Source organism: Lepidochelys olivacea (assembly GCF_965140295.1).
Source record: "Lepidochelys olivacea isolate rLepOli2 genome assembly, chromosome: 3".
Lineage (NCBI taxonomy): Eukaryota > Metazoa > Chordata > Testudines > Cheloniidae > Lepidochelys > Lepidochelys olivacea.
Genome location: NC_140413.1, coordinates 208,334,824 through 208,351,983, shown reverse-complemented (window position 1 = coordinate 208,351,983; position 17,160 = coordinate 208,334,824). Strand labels below are relative to the sequence as shown.

The window sequence follows — 17,160 nt, the reverse complement described above, 5'->3', positions numbered from 1 at the left end:
AATCATGACTGGTCTGCTGAAATGTCACTACTCATGTCAGGCTCTGCATTCTAGGTGGTCAGGCCTGGTGGTTGGAGCAGTGGTCATAGCTGGACATAGAATCAAGACCGGGCCAAGGGTATCACTGATACGAGGGTCCAGGGACAGGCCGTGGGTCAGAGTCTGTGGACAAGCAAAATCATGATCACAGTCAGAAACAGGCCAACATTCAAAGCCAGGCTGGAGTCAGTCTAAGGGTCAGGAGGCAGGGGCAGAGCTGGAGGAGAGGCGGGGTAGGGCACGGACAAGGCTGAAACGGGCTGGAACAAGGCTCAGGCAAGGCTAGGGCAGGAACAGGAACTGGACCGAGAGCAGGCTGGAAGCCTAGGGAGTCTAAGACTGCGAGGCAGTAGGCGCGTTCCTGGACAAGTAGTGTGGTTGCACAGACTGCCTTGCAGCTCTGACAGGGTCAGAGAAATACCTGTGCCTGGGGGTCATCTGACCTGGTCCCTGTTCAGGGATAGGTTGCTGCAGCATTCTTGAGGGCTGAATCACTGCAGGCTCTGCTTATGGGATAATCAGTGCAAGGAGTTGCTGCAGCATGCCTGAGCTATAAGACTCTGCAGCAGGCTCTGTTGGAGGAGTGAGTCATGACACCTATTGAGGCTCTGGGGGATCTAAAGGTCACCCCACCACCACCAGTCTAACAGGAGGAGCCACTGGACTCAGGCATCAAGAGATTATGGGGGAGAACAAATGATAAACAGTGACAGGACTGAGGGTCACAGGGTCAAACACAGGGATCCAGAGGGGGACCCCGAGGGGTGAGGCATGGCAGCTGAGTAAGCTGGCTGTGGGTTTGGCCCACAGCTTATGTCCAACAGGTAATCAAACCAGAGGTATTTAAGATAAAGTATAGAGCTGAATTATCAGAATGGAGGCTGGATATCATAGTTACCTTGAGCTGACCTTTGGGACTTGGAAACATGACCACAGGTCTATGTTTTTGGGAGGACCCCAAATCAGTACATGGCTGCAGAGGGCAGTGTCAAGCAGAGACACAATGATGGCACTAAACCTGTCGCTAGCTCCCTCCCAGTCATCCATCTGAAGCTGAGCTGGTTCTTCTGTGAACTCTGACAGAGACATGGGCACTTCAGTTGCACAGGAGGACTACTGTAGACAGGCGTGAAAAGGGTAATCCAGTCATCCCATCTTTTCTGGAAACAGCTTGGCTATCAACTTTATATAGCTAGCCCAGTCAAGGAGCAGGTAGAAAGATCTGCAAACCATCGACAGTTCTTAAATCTAGTCTGTGCCTTTTCGCTTAGTTGTTTCCCTCCTGTATACAGGCAAATTGGAGTAGCAGTGACCTCAGTTCTCCTGCCCCACTAATCCCTTTTCTTTTGTCTTTTTTTCCAATGCATTAAGTACAAACAAGTTTTCTTAGGCATCAGGCATGCATCTGTCCTTGCTCTAGTTCTTCTTTTCTACCACACCTTGTTATTATAACAAATGACAGAATGCCACTTTGCATTCGAGTCTGGGTTCCAGCAAACACGTAATGGACTTACACAGCAGTGTTTTGTATTTTCCAAAATGCTACTCAAACATTAATTAACCCTCACCATGTCAGGTGCTTGGATAACGGTGCTAAGCATGGTACAAATGCTTAAACAGATACATATATAATTTCCATTTTATAGATCGGGAAATAGACACAAAGGGAAGTTGGTGTCCCCCAACACATAGTAAGTCAGAGTAAGACCCAGGATTAAAAAAAGTGAGAAATCTTCAATGCTTGCCTCAGATACCTAGAACTTGCTGGCTTTCATATTACTCTTCCACAGCAGGCAAAATACATCGAATCAAGTCTTAAACTGCCTTTTTTTTTTTTTTAAACAAACATTGTTCCCATTTATGGCTTCGGCACTATAAAGCAACTGAATTGTCTGTTCTGCATTTTTGTTATTGTTATTGACTGTCCTACTCTTGGAACCTTAAGACCCCAAGTTTGTCTATCACTCTTGCTCATTACCTCAGCATTCACAGCACCAGCTGAAGATGGTGCAGAGATGGAAGACCCTGCTTATGTGTGGCCTTTACTGATGCAGCTTTCTTGCCCTACAGTGCCATCCATAGGACATTTCACAAGAGTTTATGTCTGCTGTTCTGTGGTCAATTATGAGAAGTGGAAGACTCGTGGTTAATTAATATCTACAGAACATGGAGGCAGCCATAACTGGCAAGGTCAGGTTGTGCTAGTTGCAAGGCTCGCAAAGGTCCCAGTTGTAAAATGGAAAGGTACAGCACTCCCTGCCGAGGAAGGGAGCAATCACAAATGTAACAGCAGGCTCATTAGGCTAGAATCCACTGGAGCCAGGAACCCCATGGGCCCACTGAGCTGCAGAACTGGCTGGGCAGTGGGGAAGGGTAACACTAGGCTCCAGGGGCCTGTGACTTCATCGAGCCCAAGGAGAGGGCTGGTGCGCATGCTACTCTAGGGTCAGAATCTGCAGAGTGAGGAAATAAAAATGAGATCCATCAGAAGAGTATGAAAGGAAAAAAGCCTGGAAAGAAGAAAACAGCAGAGGCAGACAGCACAAGTGTAGACTGCAGCTTTTAGCTGCAGATATATGGTTGCAAGAGACTGGGCAAGATGGCTTCTAACAGACTCTTAAAGGGCAAAGTTTTGATGCCAAAACACAGGATTCCTATAGACCTCTCTGCACAGCTAAAAGCAGGCATGATTAACCCACCCAGAATTGGTGAACTGACACACTCAGAATAAGATATAGGATTTTTTGCACCTTTTAATTTACTTTGAATGTACAATGAAATTGTAGATCAGTTTTCATGTAAGTGACAGAATTTGAAATCTGATCTGTGCAGACAACCATTTAAGTATCCCATCATTGCATCTGAAGTTAGTAGTCAGACTTTTGCTGTGGTGGCCCCTGTGGTGGGAATTCCTGTCTCCCCAGCCCCAAATCCTTCTAATACCCAATCTAATCCCTTCCTAAATATTAATGGTACAATCATAAATACCATTTCTGTATTGCTGAATACTACAGATTATATTATACATATTTTCCCAAATTAGAGATGTACACAAATATCTGAAAGGTCAAATCTCACCTTGATAAATCTGGGACCAAAAGAAGTTTTGAGTAAAGTTTTCAAAAGTGCTTAAGTCAATGAAACTCCTAAATCATTTAGGCACTTATGACTTTAAAAAAAATATCTTTTTAGCATATTTCTTCCCTTATGTAATACAGTGGAAAAACCTGCTTACCTTCGGTGGTAAAGGAGGTGGCACTTTAGGTTTAATTGTAGCGCTACAAAGAAAACAAGTACAGATCATTTAGAAGTTATCCAAATACAGATCTCTGACATCCTCACAATGCTTTATTCTTCATACGGTCACGTAGGATTTATTTTTAAAACACTATACAAATAATTGAAACATCCTGAGCTTTTTGATCAATACCAGTGTTGCTTCTAAATACTTGCACTACGTATATTTTCAGTGTTGCTCCCTCCTTTGCCCCAGATACAAGCAGGAGGAACCCAAGTGCCCCCGGAGACCTCCCCTGAAGTCATAAGTTACTATTTTGAAATGCTCAGCTGTTGAGGCTATATGGACTTGTGCAGGAGAAGAGAGGAGAGATTCTTAACAGGGAGACTTAGAGAGGACACAGCACGAGTCTAGCATGTGTTGAAAGAAAAGAGGAGGGAATTTAACACTTAAGTGCGAAATAGAGGATATTAGTTGGATTTACTAAAAAAGTATTTGTGGTCGTGTGGAATGATGATGATTATATCGGATTACAATAGGGTGTTGAGGTGTGCGGCACGTGACCACACCTGGGGACTCCACATAGCTGGGCTGTGGCTGAGGACAGTGCACACCTACTAAATGGCTGCTCACCTCATACTGGCCTATCAGGAAGAATTTCCAAACTCCACATTGCTGACCCTGAGGCTACTGAATACCTAAAGCATGTGATGCCTACCTAAGCCCTTTTGACACTTTTGATTTTTTTTTTAAACTTGTACAACTTGACAAAATTGGAGAAATGGGCTGAAATCAAGAAGATGAAATTCAGTGAAGTGCAAAGTACTACACTTAGAAAGGAAAAATCAAATGCACAACTACAAAATGGGGAATAACTGGCTAGGTGGTAGTCCTGCTATAAAGGATCTGGGAGTTATGGTGGATTGCAAACTGAATATGAGTCAACAAGGTGATGTAGTTGTAAAAAAGGCTATATTCTGGGGTGTATTAACAGGAGTGTCATATTTAAGACAAGGGAGGCAATTATCCTGCTCTATTAGGCACTAGTGAGGCCTCACCTGGAGTACTGTGTCCATTTCATGGGGCTACGCTTTAGGAAAGGGGTGGACAAATTAGAGGGAGTCCAAGGGAGAGCAACAAAAATGTTAAAAGGTTTAGGAAAGCTTTCTGAGGTTGAGGAGGGGTTAAAAAACATGGGCATGTTTAGCTTTGAGAAAAGACGACTGATGGGGGACCTGATAAAGTCTTCAAAGATATTAAGGGCTGTTATACAGAGGACTGGGATCAATTGTTCTCCATGTCCACTAAAAGGTAGGACAAGTAGTAATGAGTTTAATTTGCAGCAAGGGAGATTTAGGTTAGATAATAAGAAAAAACTTTCTAACTCTCAGGACAGTTAAGCTCTGGAACAGGCTTCCAAGGGAGATTGTGGAATCCCCATCACTGGAGGCTTTTAAGAACAGGTTAGACAAAACACCTGTCAGGGATGGTCCTGTCTTAGCAGAAGAGGTTGGATGTCATGACTTTTTGAGGTCCCTTCCAGCCCTACATTTTTATGATTCTATCATTCTGTGATCACTGTTTAATCTATTTTATATTTTGTATTTTCAACTTTTTTCCAATCTTTACTGTACGACCTGTGCATTTGCAAATAATGATGATGAAAGCAGCAAACATCATTCCTTGGACGGCTCATGGACCTGACCATTGGATTCTTCATATCAACCATATGCAAAGCAGCAAATCTGCTCACAGCATATTATTAACCTACTATTCGGTAATGTGATCAGTAATATCTTCAGGTTTTCCTTTTCCTTGCAGAATTCTGTGTGGACCCGAGTTCTCACGAAGCAAATATTCAACAGCCTGTTCTTGGAGAAAAATATATCAGCATAAAACGAAAAGCTATTTCAAGTTTTTTTTCCCAGCACTGTGTTGTAAAGGATTTGCTGTATTTTTGGTCTTGCATTCCTACACTGTTGTACAGCCTGTTCTGTTAAAAATAATATTTTTCTTATCTTTTGGAAGTATAAAACATTTTGTGTGAACAATTTTGAGAATGCAGCCCTGTAATCTTGAATTCTTGCACAGAGTTTTAACTGCTTTTGAATTATGCTGTTCCAAAAAAAGGGTTAAGAAAATATCCAAGAAGTGAGAACTATTTTGGAACACTCTTATCTTCCCTTGCCTGGTTTCCCTAAGACCTTCCAGAGAAGTTCTATCCCAGCATAAGATCAGGTTTATTTTGGTTTGGAGAAGGGGAGTTGGAGAAGGATTTGGAAGAAGAGTTCAAAATCCAGTTTATACTAGGAACCTTGTTTCATCTTTAACAATGAAAGTAACTACCTTCTCTCTCATTTACCCTCACTCAAATCCTCTGTATCATATATCGAAGTTAAAATCTTGAAAATTTTCCTTTACATCCTTCTCTGCATCTCAGGCAGACATCACAGGATGCTATGTCATTGCTGGAAGACAGATCAGAGATGTTGGATTAGCTATCAACACTGGTTGCACAGAGGCTATTGGCCTGGATTGTGTCAGTGGCATCAATGGAATGGCTAACACAAAGTATCAGAACTGAAGGCATGGGGTATGGATCCTGGATATCGGTACATACAGAGCTCCTTGAGGGGTCCAGGCAGCATCAGCATTGGGACACAGCTTTGATGCACTTGAGTTGATGCAAAAAACTTCAACACAGCCAAAGTGATATGATTGAAGGAAGACACGATTCACCAGAGTACCCAAGCATTCAAGATATAAGACCCATGAATCCTTTCCTATCTTCAGGATTGTGGATTGCATCAACTTGAACGTGGCTGGGGTAGGTTGACACTTTGGTTGCTTCCATCGAGGGCAAAGGTGGTTGCATGTCAAGTGCCAAATGCACTCTTCAACAATGACTTGGTCTTGTGGAATTTGTGTGAGATAATGTAAGTGCTGAGCCCTCAATGTGCTCTATAGAAAGACACCAGGGGTTCAGCTGAATGCCTCCACGGTACTGAGGCAGAGCTTTAGACTTACTCCATCAAGCTGATATGAGAAGGACGGATGCAGAGCTTTAGTGACCAGATGACAGCCATGAATGTGGAGAAGACACCCAAACCATGGAACATCTAGTGAAGCAGTGCCCTTCAAGATCCTTCTCTGGAGGAACAGCCTTGATTCATCCATGTCACCAGAAGCCACACAGTGCATGACAAACTTGAATGTCAGCCTTTAGTGGTGTTTTTCAAGTTGCCAAAAGAACAAGTAGAAGACTGAGCTGTTGGGACTGAACTGGCTCATTCACGGTTGATGCCTTCAAGGCTTCTTGCCAGACTTATAGAAAGTTTCAGAGAAAGCCAGTACAGACCTTCTGGTTCTCTCTCTAGGACCTGACTCTTTGTGGTGAAGTCTGTGAGCAAATCATGGTCCTTTTGGAGGCAGAGAACACACCAGATGTGTCTGTCCATAGGGAACATGGTCAGACTGAACTCAAAATATCTCTCGAAACTACTGGGCACTTTCTTACATAGCCTGAAAGAAATAATGAAACAAACCATAGAAACACAAAAGGCACATGAAAACATTGATGTGAAACTTCTGACTAAGCAGGAGCTAGGAGTAAGGATCCCTAGCGTATCAAACAAAGCAGCCAGTGCAAAGTGCTCCAAGAAAGCAGGAGCCAAGAGGTTCAAAGTCCTGAGACATTAAGTAGGTGGCGTTGACTACAGACAGATATAAAGAGGAAAAAATGTTAAACAAAACTTAAGAGACATGAACTGAGCATTAGAAGAGGCATCAAACTGAGCTGGGTTGCAGCACAGACAACAGCATTGCAGCTATCCAACACAGCTTCTTCATCAAGTGCAATCAAAATGGAATTGGTGGAATGAAGTGCTGTGGGGATACCTACATTCCACTGCATAAGTGGCCTGAGCTATCCCACTCGAACAAACAGCTTTGAGCAAACCAAGTTCCTTGGTCACATGTAGGGGCATGGATCCAAGAGTAAGTTCTATCACAATCTTATCTTTGAAGATAATGCAGGTTTAAAAAAAAAAAGTTGTAAATGATGGCTTTTTTAAAAAAAAATTTAGAGGAAAAATTAAGAACTTTTCTACATGTGTCACTCATCTCAAATAGCATATATGCCCCATTTTGAAAAGGTCACTAATAAATAAATAACCATGTTTAATGAGATACCATCTGCCTCTGAAATCATGTACCACAAATGTAAGTATATTTAATATTCCTTTTCACTTCTCCTCTGCCTCTATTATAATTAAACTTAGATTTAGAATAGTCATATTATTTGTTCCACTGAAATTTAATATGAACTAAAACTTTCCAGTATGATATTTTTAATGTTGTAAATAATAATACACCAGGGTTTCTGTTGCAACAGATGATTTCATTAGCTCAGTGTAACTACACTAAAATTGGAAAACGGGGTAAACAGTGAGGTGGCAAAATTTATAGATTATACAAAATTACTCAAAATAGTTAAGTCCAAAGCAGACTAAGAAGAGTTACAAAGGGATTTCACAAAACTGGGTGACAAAATGTGAGATGAAATTAAATGTAGATAAATACAAAGTAATTAACAGTGGAAAACATCATCCCAACTATACGTACAAAATGATGGGGTCCGAATTAGCTCTTACCACTCAAGAAAGATCTGAGTCACTGTGGATAGTTCTCTGAAAACATCTGCTCAATGTGCAGTGGCAGTCAAAATAGCTAACAGAATATTAGGAATCATTAGGAAAGCGGTCTATATAAGACAGAAAATATAATGCCACTATATAAATCCATGGTACATCCACACCTTGAATACTGTGTGAAGTTCTGGTTGCTCCATCTCAAAAGAGATATATTAGAAATGGAAAAGATACACAGAACATCAACAAAAATCACTGGGTGATGGAACAGCTTCCATATGAGGCTGGATTAAAAAGACAGAATATTCAGCTTGGAAAGACAACTAAGAGGGGATATTTATATAAAATCATGAATGGCGAGGAGGAAGTGAATAAGAAAGCATTATTTAACCCCTTCCATAACACAAGGACCAGAGGTCATCCAATGAAATTATCAGACAAAAGGAAATACTACTTCATACAATGCACAGTCAACATATAGTACTTGTTGCCAGGGGATGTTGAGAAGGCCAGAACTGTAAGTGGGTTCAAAAAAGTACAGTAAAAGCTATTTTAAACCAGCATGCTGGAGTAACGGGGAGTGCCGGTAAATTAAAAATACCAGTTAACTCAGAGGGAGGGGTTTGGAGCGCAGGGGAGGAGTGTGGGGCAGCAGGGACATGGGAGGGGTTGTGGGGCATGGGCTCTGGGAGGAGGTTTGGGTTCGGGAGGGGGCATGGGAAGGGGCTCAGGGTGCTGGATGGGGAGAGCACTCACCTCCGGCGGCGCCTCGTCCCTGCTGCTCTTGGCAGAGGCGCAGCCAGGCAGCTCTGCAAGCAGGCACACAGTCTCCGTCTGCAGGCGCCATCCCCTGCAGCTCCCATTGGCCGCAGTTCCCGGCCAATAGGCTGAGAGCCACAGAGTCAGTGCTCGGGGAGAGGGGATGGAAGCAGCGTGCCTGCAGAGCCACCTGGCCACGCCTCTGCCAGCAATAGCAGGGACAGGGAGCTGCTTCTGGGGAGTCGCCGGAAGTGAGCGCTCCCCACCATCCAGCACCCCGCACCCATCCCACACCTCAACTCCCTGCTCCCAGACCCAAACTCCTGTCCAGAGCGCACCCCGCAGCCACTCCCACTCCCTAGACCCCTGCCGGCCTTGCACCAACTGCACTATAAACCGGACTTTCAGTGCAGATCAGAAATGCTGGTTTACAGAGCTTGCCGGTTGGCAAAGTGCTGGATAGAAGAGCTTTTACTGTAGATAAGTTCATGAAGGATAGGTCCACCGATTGCTATTAGCCAAGATGGTCAGGGATGCAACCCCATGTGCCGAGCGTCCAAAGCCTCTGACTTCCAGAAGCTGGGAGTGGATGATGGGATGGATCATGTGATAACTGCTCTGTTTTGTTCATTCCCTCTGAAGCATCCAGCATTGGCCACAGTCAGAAGAGAGGATACTGAGCTAGGTGGACCATTAGTCTGACCCAATATGGCTGTTCTTATGTTAAAGAAAATAATTAAAAGATACTGGGAAAGAGCTGTACAAAGAGCTGAACATTAAAATATTTCAATATTTATGCAAATCAATAAGCAGAATAAAGCAAAACACCAGTGATGTGATCCAAACAGAGATTACTGTGATCTTGCTACTTTAAAAATATACCAGAAGGAAAAGAAAAATTAAAAAAAAAAAAATCAAGGTGTTCTCACATTCAGAATACAATTCAAACAGAATTAAGTTTTCAGCTACCCAGGAATCAGAGAGCGGATACATCAAAATAAAAAATTACTTACTGTTTAGCATCATCCTCTGCATCATCATCATCTTCTAAATGTGCCACATGTCCCCTAAGGAAATGAACAAGGTACCATGGCTGAGTGCCCTTCATTAAAATGATTCTAGCTACTATGAAAGAATTCTGGTATGCAATACCTCAGGGGCTCCTTCTATACAGAATGTTATTATGTTGCTTTGTATTTTTATTTTCTTTTTCATTATTCTTTAAACCACAGATTCAGCCCAGACAAATGAGACCTCTCCCATACAATCTACTAATGCTCATTTGAAGGTAACAGGTGCAAGAAATCAATGTAAAAAACACTTTGAAACACACAAGAAAAAAATAAAGTTACCGCTGATGCAGTTCTTCTTCAACTGATTTTAGAAGACTCCTTCAAAATTAATAAGAATACAATTAATAACTGAACACAAACGGAAGAAAGCACTTGGAAAATAAGACACGAATAAAAGTTCTCAATTCAAAATAAGTTACTCTATTCTAATAAAATACACTGATTTTTTTGCTGAAGAATAATTTCATGGTTTCTATATAGCTACATGATACTATTAAACAGTGTTTATCTACACTTATTAGTGTACTCCTAATTACTGTACCTGGCCATTACCTCTGTACTGCAAACTAGGGCTATTTTGGCTTATTTCAAAATTTACCTGTTTAAATTGAAACCAAGATACTTAAGATTAAATAGTATGTTATCATAAAAAGTAAAAGTGACAAAAAAAGATTAAACTATCTTTGTCAGGAGACCACTAGTCCCAATTTTATTATCTTAAAATTCACATCTTTCACAGTACTATGTTTTCCCCTCAAAATGCAGATTTCAACATGCTAAAAAATTACAACTTTAAGCCAATCTATGAAACTAAGCCCACTACATGCTAGCTGTCATGCAAACATCTGCATGCATCCATGCGACAGACAAGAGGGCAGCAGGATTTTTCCAGAAAGGAGGATTCCTGAAAATGTCAATATTATTCCCTATTGAAAAATAAAAAAGATCTACAGAATGAAGGAAATGCAATGCCTATACTTTCATCAAAATATTTATACAACTTATCTATTATAAAGCTAGATATCAGGAGTTTGACTTGTATAGACAGTGTCATTTTAAATATAGGTTTCAGAGTAGCAGCCGTGTTAGTCTGTATTCACAAAAAGAAAAGGAGTACTTGTGGCACCTTAGAGACTAACCAATTTATTTTAGCATAAGCTTTCGTGAGCTAGAGACTAACCAATTTATTTGAGCATAAGCTTTCGTAATGCATCCGAATGAAGTGAGCTCTAGCTCACGAACGCTTATGCTCAAATAAATTGGTTAGTCTCTAAGGTGCCACAAGTACTCCTTTTCATTTTAAATATAAAAGCACCTAAACCACTTAAAGTATCCAAGGCTGGAGAGAAGCAATGACTATTATCTCATTTCACACAGTGCGTGTATCTAGATACTACATTAAAACTCACAATGTAAAGTTTAACCTCTAAAGAACTTAATGACAAAACTGTAATGAACAACAAGATCTCTACAGATGTGTAAACGTTTTAAGTTCTTTTGTCTTTTTTTTTTTTTTTTTTTTTAAACACACACCACATGTAAGTACATCCCCATAACTGGCCAGATGACTTGGGCAGAAGGGCAATATCTTGCTGTAAGGGAAAGTTTGTCACTAAACAGACTCTGATATCTGAAACTGATAATGGCTGGTACGTTCTAGAGTTGATGGGAGTGACAGTCTCAGTATCTTGAGAGTACACCTCATTATGCTGAAAACTGTTCTACAACAATAATCACTCCAGCTGATATAGAGAGTTAGAAGTCAATAGCTGAAAAACTGCACTACTGTAAATAACGAAAGGTTTATCATGTTTTACTGCATAAACATAAAATTACATTTTACTACTACATTACCTGCTGTTTTAAATTTAAACAATGAATTTAAGTCTCAAATTTAAAGAAAAAGGAAAAATGCCCTCTTTTACTCACTTATTTGCACCTAAGAAGTAGCCACTCTGGGGACCATGACCATATTCTAGCTGCAGATCCTATAAATATAAGAGAAAGAGCTTTAAGATAAAAAGACAAGAAAGAGTTAAAAACACGTCACATGCTTGCCTCACCCTCTTCACTGTACGCATGGCACACAACTAATTCTGTCCTACTGCCACTCTTGGCTCTAAACCCTCATTCAGAGGCCCCTTAAGCCTGGGTCTCTTCCATGCCCCAACTTTGCCATACCTCACATCTCAAAATTTCTCCATAAAACACACTTCTTTGATAAAGCCATTCAACCACAGTCCCCCTCCTCAGGGAAATACTGAGCTGGAAGAGCCTTTCCACTGATCACTCAAAAAAACCCAAACTACGAAAACAACAAACTTGTGGAACTAGCAAATGGTGTGTTACTCTTCAATTAGTCACACTACTTTTTACGGACTCCGCCCAATCTCTGCGTTCATTTTAACTGTATATATTAATATTGTCAGTTCTTCAGGGCAGATCTTGTAATGTCTGTAGTATACAATTGGTGCTATCCAAATAAATAATATGTAGGGAATACTGAAAATATTTTGTTTGTTTCAGTTATAAAGGCAACAAATATTTTAAGGATAACTATTATACAAAAAAACTATAGGTAAAATAAATGTGTATGAAATACTACATTAACCAAACATTAAAATTGCTAACTCAAGCACTTACAAATTACGAAGTGCTAGGTAACCTTAAGACTAAGTATGAGGTGGCAAGGAACCCCAAGAGGCACTACTCTCAAAAATTCTGAGCTCATGTACCAGAAAGCATGCTTATTTCAATAGTGGGAATAGGCAGAGTTCACCTTGAAGAACCAACATACTAGCATGTCCAAAGAGAAGACTATTAAAGCTATGGGATGTTTGTCTCTCCTCAGCTAGGTCAGGAGTGGAGAAGTATGTACACAAACTCCTTCCCCTAAACACTTGAGGTGCACCTACACTGGGAAATCAGTGATGTTTTAAGACATTAACATTTTTAGATACCACTTAGCAACTTGTATAGAACAGAACTCTCTCAAGTGTACCCCATTCCAGAAATAGCCGGTTCATCACCAAAGGATATCCTGGTAACACAGTGATGAGACTAGTACGGATCGATTAGACAGGCAACTACCCCACAGTGAAGGGGCACTCCATAGCCTGAGCCTCTCACTCTCCCATATGAAGGACATCCTCACAAAGAAGAAATGATTACTTCACTCCTCAGGCTTCTCATCCCAGTCTCCCAGCCCAGCCAGTCCTAATCTCCTCCTCCAGGCTCAACGTCCAAGACCCAGTGTCCTCGCAACTCCCAGTCTCTCTCTCCACACACCAGTCTCTGTGCCCAGCCAGTCCCAGTTCCCAGCTCATCTGACCCCAGACTTCCAGTACTACCCTCTATCTTCTCAGACTTCTCATTCAGTCTTAGTCTCCCCACCCCTCAATTCCTTGTCCCATTCTCTTTGCCCAACCAGGTCCAATTCTCCCCGACATCCAAGTTCCTTTCCAGATCTGCCCACCCTCCTCATGCCTCATCCAACGTTGTTTGTCCTGCCAGTTCCAGTTTCCTTGCCCTCCCAGTCCTTCCATTCCTCCCAATCCCAGTGACAGTCACAGTTTCTCTCCCCAACCCTAAGCTACACCTTTCTCTCTCCCAGTCCACCTTTTATCCCCTTTGCATTCAAACCGGACAGCTTCCTCTCCCAGGCTGCCTGAGCCCAACAGAGGGGTCACTGAGAGGACAGGAGAGATTCTAAGGCCTGGTCTACACTACAAAGTTATGTTGACATAAGCTGCCTTGCATCAACCTGATGATTCCCTGTTCTGTTCATTCCTTCTGGTGCACCTGGCATCGGCCACGGTCGGAAGACAGGATATTGGACCTCTGGTCTGACCCGGTACGGCCATTCCTATGTTCTTAACCTAGTTGTGCATGTGTCTACACTTAAGTTTCTCCCCCACCGTAAGTCTCCTGTTACACCAACATAGTACTATCCCCTCCCCAAGCGGCTGTAAGCCAAGGTCAGTGTACAGAGGTCAATACAGCATGCATGTAGACACTGTTACCTATGTCAACCCTAACAATTCTCCAGCAGCTGTCCCAAAATGCGCCACACTGACCGCTTTGGTCACCACTGTGAATTCCACTGCCAAGAGGTCATGTAAACTAGGAGCCCGCCCTCCCTCCCTTTTAAAGCCCTGCAAATTTTGGAATTCCTTTTCTTGATTGCCCGGCTTGGCAAGCACACCAAGCAGCTCTCCACCGTTGAGTGCAACTGTCCAGCTGACCATGCTGGCTACGGGCTCCAGATGTGCTCCGACAAGAGACATGGAGTCTCCTGGGCCTGTAGAGAGAAGAGGCTGTGCAAGCATAGCTATGGACCAGCTGCAGAAACGTGGACACCTACAAGCAGGTTGCCCAGGGGATTCAGGAGAAGAGGTACTACAGAGACCAGTAACAGTGCTGCATGAAAGCCAAGGAGCTGTGCCAGGCATACCAGAAAGCCAACAATCGATTGGTGCTAAGCCACAAACCTGCTGCTTTTAAGACGAGCTGCCTGTCATACTCTGTGGAGACCCCACCACCACCCTGCACAATACCGACGATACCTCCCAAGAGTCCAAGTCACAGGCCTCACCAAGAGCAGCGAGGGGGAGGAGGAGGATGGGGGACTGATGATTGGGGGATCCAGCTGTGCAGTAAGCCAAGCTCTGTTTTTGATTCCACCAGTCCAACTAGTTGAGCACATGTGAGCCCAGGTCAGGGGAAGGAACCTCAGGTAAGTGTGTACATAAATTTTCCATTACAGGGATGTCCCCTGCCCACAGGACCATCACTTTTCATTAATTTACTTGTCCAAGAAGAGGTAGTTTTACAACCAAGAGAGGCAGAGATGCTATCGGCTTTTCAGTCCCCTCTAGAGTTAGGCAGTGGGGACCATGCAGAGCAGTTTCTTTATGTGCACAGGGATGCGCCTTGAATACCCGGAGATCTCTCAATGAAACATTCGTGGAGGTACTCTGCAATCTTCTGCCAAAAGGTTTCAAGGGATAGCTGCCTTATTTCTTCCTCTGCAGTAGGACGCTTTCCCACGTCAGTCAGGGATAACTTCGGCAGCGACAATTGCAGTACACAGGCTAGCAGAATACGGGCCCGGGCGGCTTTGGGATGCCAGCAGCAGCTGTACTTTCTGGGCTCTGTTACCCTCAGGAATGAGATATCAAATAAAATCACTGCCGCCTGTGGAAAACGGTGCCAGTATTTAGTGCCAATGCGCTATACCTAGATTTATGCAACCAAGCAAGTCTCTCCTCATTTCCCTAACCTCTGGTAGGCCATGGCTGGTACTGTGACTGACACCATGCATGAGCAATCCAAGCACGAGTGAGAAAGAGCATGAAGTGCTTTTAGGAGAGCAAGGGGAGTGAGTAAATGAGTGATGTCTGCACCTTAAGTTTCACTTTCCATACTGCATATACTAACAATGTGATCTCTGCGTTTTATCTGCAGATGCTGCCATTGTGGCCTTCCCCTCCACATTTGCAGAACATCTGAGCCAGATAAGGAGGCGAAAGAAGAGGACTCAGGATGATAATGTTCAATGAGATCCTGCAAGCCAGTGCTGCATCAAACAGTAAGCAAAGGGCCTGGACGGTGAACACTAGTGACAGGCTGGAGTAGAAAAGACTAGAGAGGAGAAAAATGCAGGCAAAGGAGACAGATGCACCATGACATAATGAGCCTTCTCAGACAGCAAAGAGAGATGCTGCAGACTCTGGTAGACCTGCAGGTTCAACAATCCCAGGCTCGTCTCCCTCTGAAGCTCCCTGAAAACTCAATATTGGGACCTTCCTGTGCTGCTGCCCCCCCACCCCCCTGTCAACATTCCAGGTGGAATTAGGGGCTGCTACACTCCATCCTGGTGGACATTAAAAGACAATCGCAGCTTCACACACGTTGACCTGTGAAAGCCACGGTTGGTGTAGGTATAGCTGAAATGGGTATGAATGTTTTCCCCTTCATAAGTTTGGTCCTCTAATTTATTAAGTTTGAGTAAGTTTAAAATATATTTTAAAATTTCATGGAGGAGGGGAGTGTTGCACTAAATTCTGTTACAAAATAAATGTCTTATTTAAAACTTAACTCATCTTTATTGGTTTGCAACATCTGCTACCAAGTGCTTAACAGATCTGTAAGCAACCAATTACCAGTTGCTGATAGCGTGACAACTCTCAGGATAAACCACAAACAAAATTAATAGATAAAAACATAAGAACGGCCATACTGGGTCAGACCAAAGGTCCATCTAGCCCAGTATCCTGTATTCTGATAGTGGCCAACGCCAGGTCCCCCAGAGGGAATGAACAAGTAATCATCAAGCGATCCATTCCCTGTCACTCATTCCCAGCTTCCGGTAAACAGAAGCTAGTGATGTACTGACAATGTTATATTCCTATATGTACAGCAATCACCACGTAATTCCTAACAGGCCACAAAAGAGCAGGGCCAGGTAGTGTACAGTACAACAACAAGTGTTACTGTGGCTCAATGTTAAAATGGTCTTTCAAAGCCACCCTGGGCCCAGTGCAAGGGAAAGACCTTTGGATAAGTGTACGTAAAATTTTCCCTTACAGGGATGCCCCCCTCCTTGACAGCATTTGACTTTTCATTAATTTACTCATCCCAGAAGAGGATGCATAGTTCCAGACTGAGCTCCTCTAATGGCTGTGTCTGGCTGTTCAAACTCAGCAGACAGCTGCTCCACCTCCATCCTGGTGGAAAGGTTTCTCCCCTTTGCTTCACGTACGTTATGCAGGACACAGCAGCTAGCTATAACCATTGGACCACAAGAGGGAAACACAGGTGGTAGTTGCCCTGAATTGTGACACCTTCCCTTTAGACACTACACAGCTATCTAGACAGAGAAATTTCCCACCTTAAGTGAAAAGTGTTCTGAATATAAATTCCAAAAAACTAAGACACAAATTCGTATAAAAATAGAAAGCGAAGGTCCTATGCTGGACAGAGCTAAAGTGTCTGTCTACTTTAATTTACACATTCTATAGTACATGACAGTGTACATTCTGCAGGAGTGACAGAAAATTTAATAAGAGAAAATAAGTAATCCTCTACAAAATATAAAATATTCTTTATCTGTCACTGATGGTTACATGCCCTGCAATTATTTTTTTTTTTATGAAAGATGACATCTGTCAGTTTTACTTATGCTTATATATTTTAAAAGGACAAAACCTTTGTTTTTATCCAGTTTACTACCATGCTGTCTGCTAGCATTACTAGACTATGTTTTCAAATGGGCATTTATGTTCTTCACTTCCTGTTCTAAACTGCTGTATTGTGTTCCTGTTTGCTTTTCAAACATTACTGTATTTCACCCATATGTGGCTGTACTTCATTGCTGGATAAAGTAATTCCTTATGTACAC

The 17,160-nt window shown here is 42.6% G+C and overlaps 1 protein-coding gene across 4 annotated transcripts in view; it reads right to left on the bottom strand.

The window, feature by feature from the left end:
• Nucleotides 1-17,160, bottom strand: part of MAP4K3 (mitogen-activated protein kinase kinase kinase kinase 3) — a 136,028-nt gene that overhangs the window by 50,105 nt on the left and 68,763 nt on the right. For all 4 annotated transcript variants that reach the window (XM_084622281.1, XM_084622282.1, XM_084622283.1 and 1 more), the window contains 4 exons: nt 11,688-11,746; nt 10,038-10,076; nt 9,699-9,752; nt 3,275-3,317 (listed from right to left, as the gene is read on the bottom strand). In XM_084622281.1, the coding sequence (XP_084478407.1) occupies nt 3,275-3,317; nt 9,699-9,752; nt 10,038-10,076; nt 11,688-11,746 (195 nt within the window). The remainder of the gene's footprint in view (nt 1-3,274; nt 3,318-9,698; nt 9,753-10,037; nt 10,077-11,687; nt 11,747-17,160) is intronic.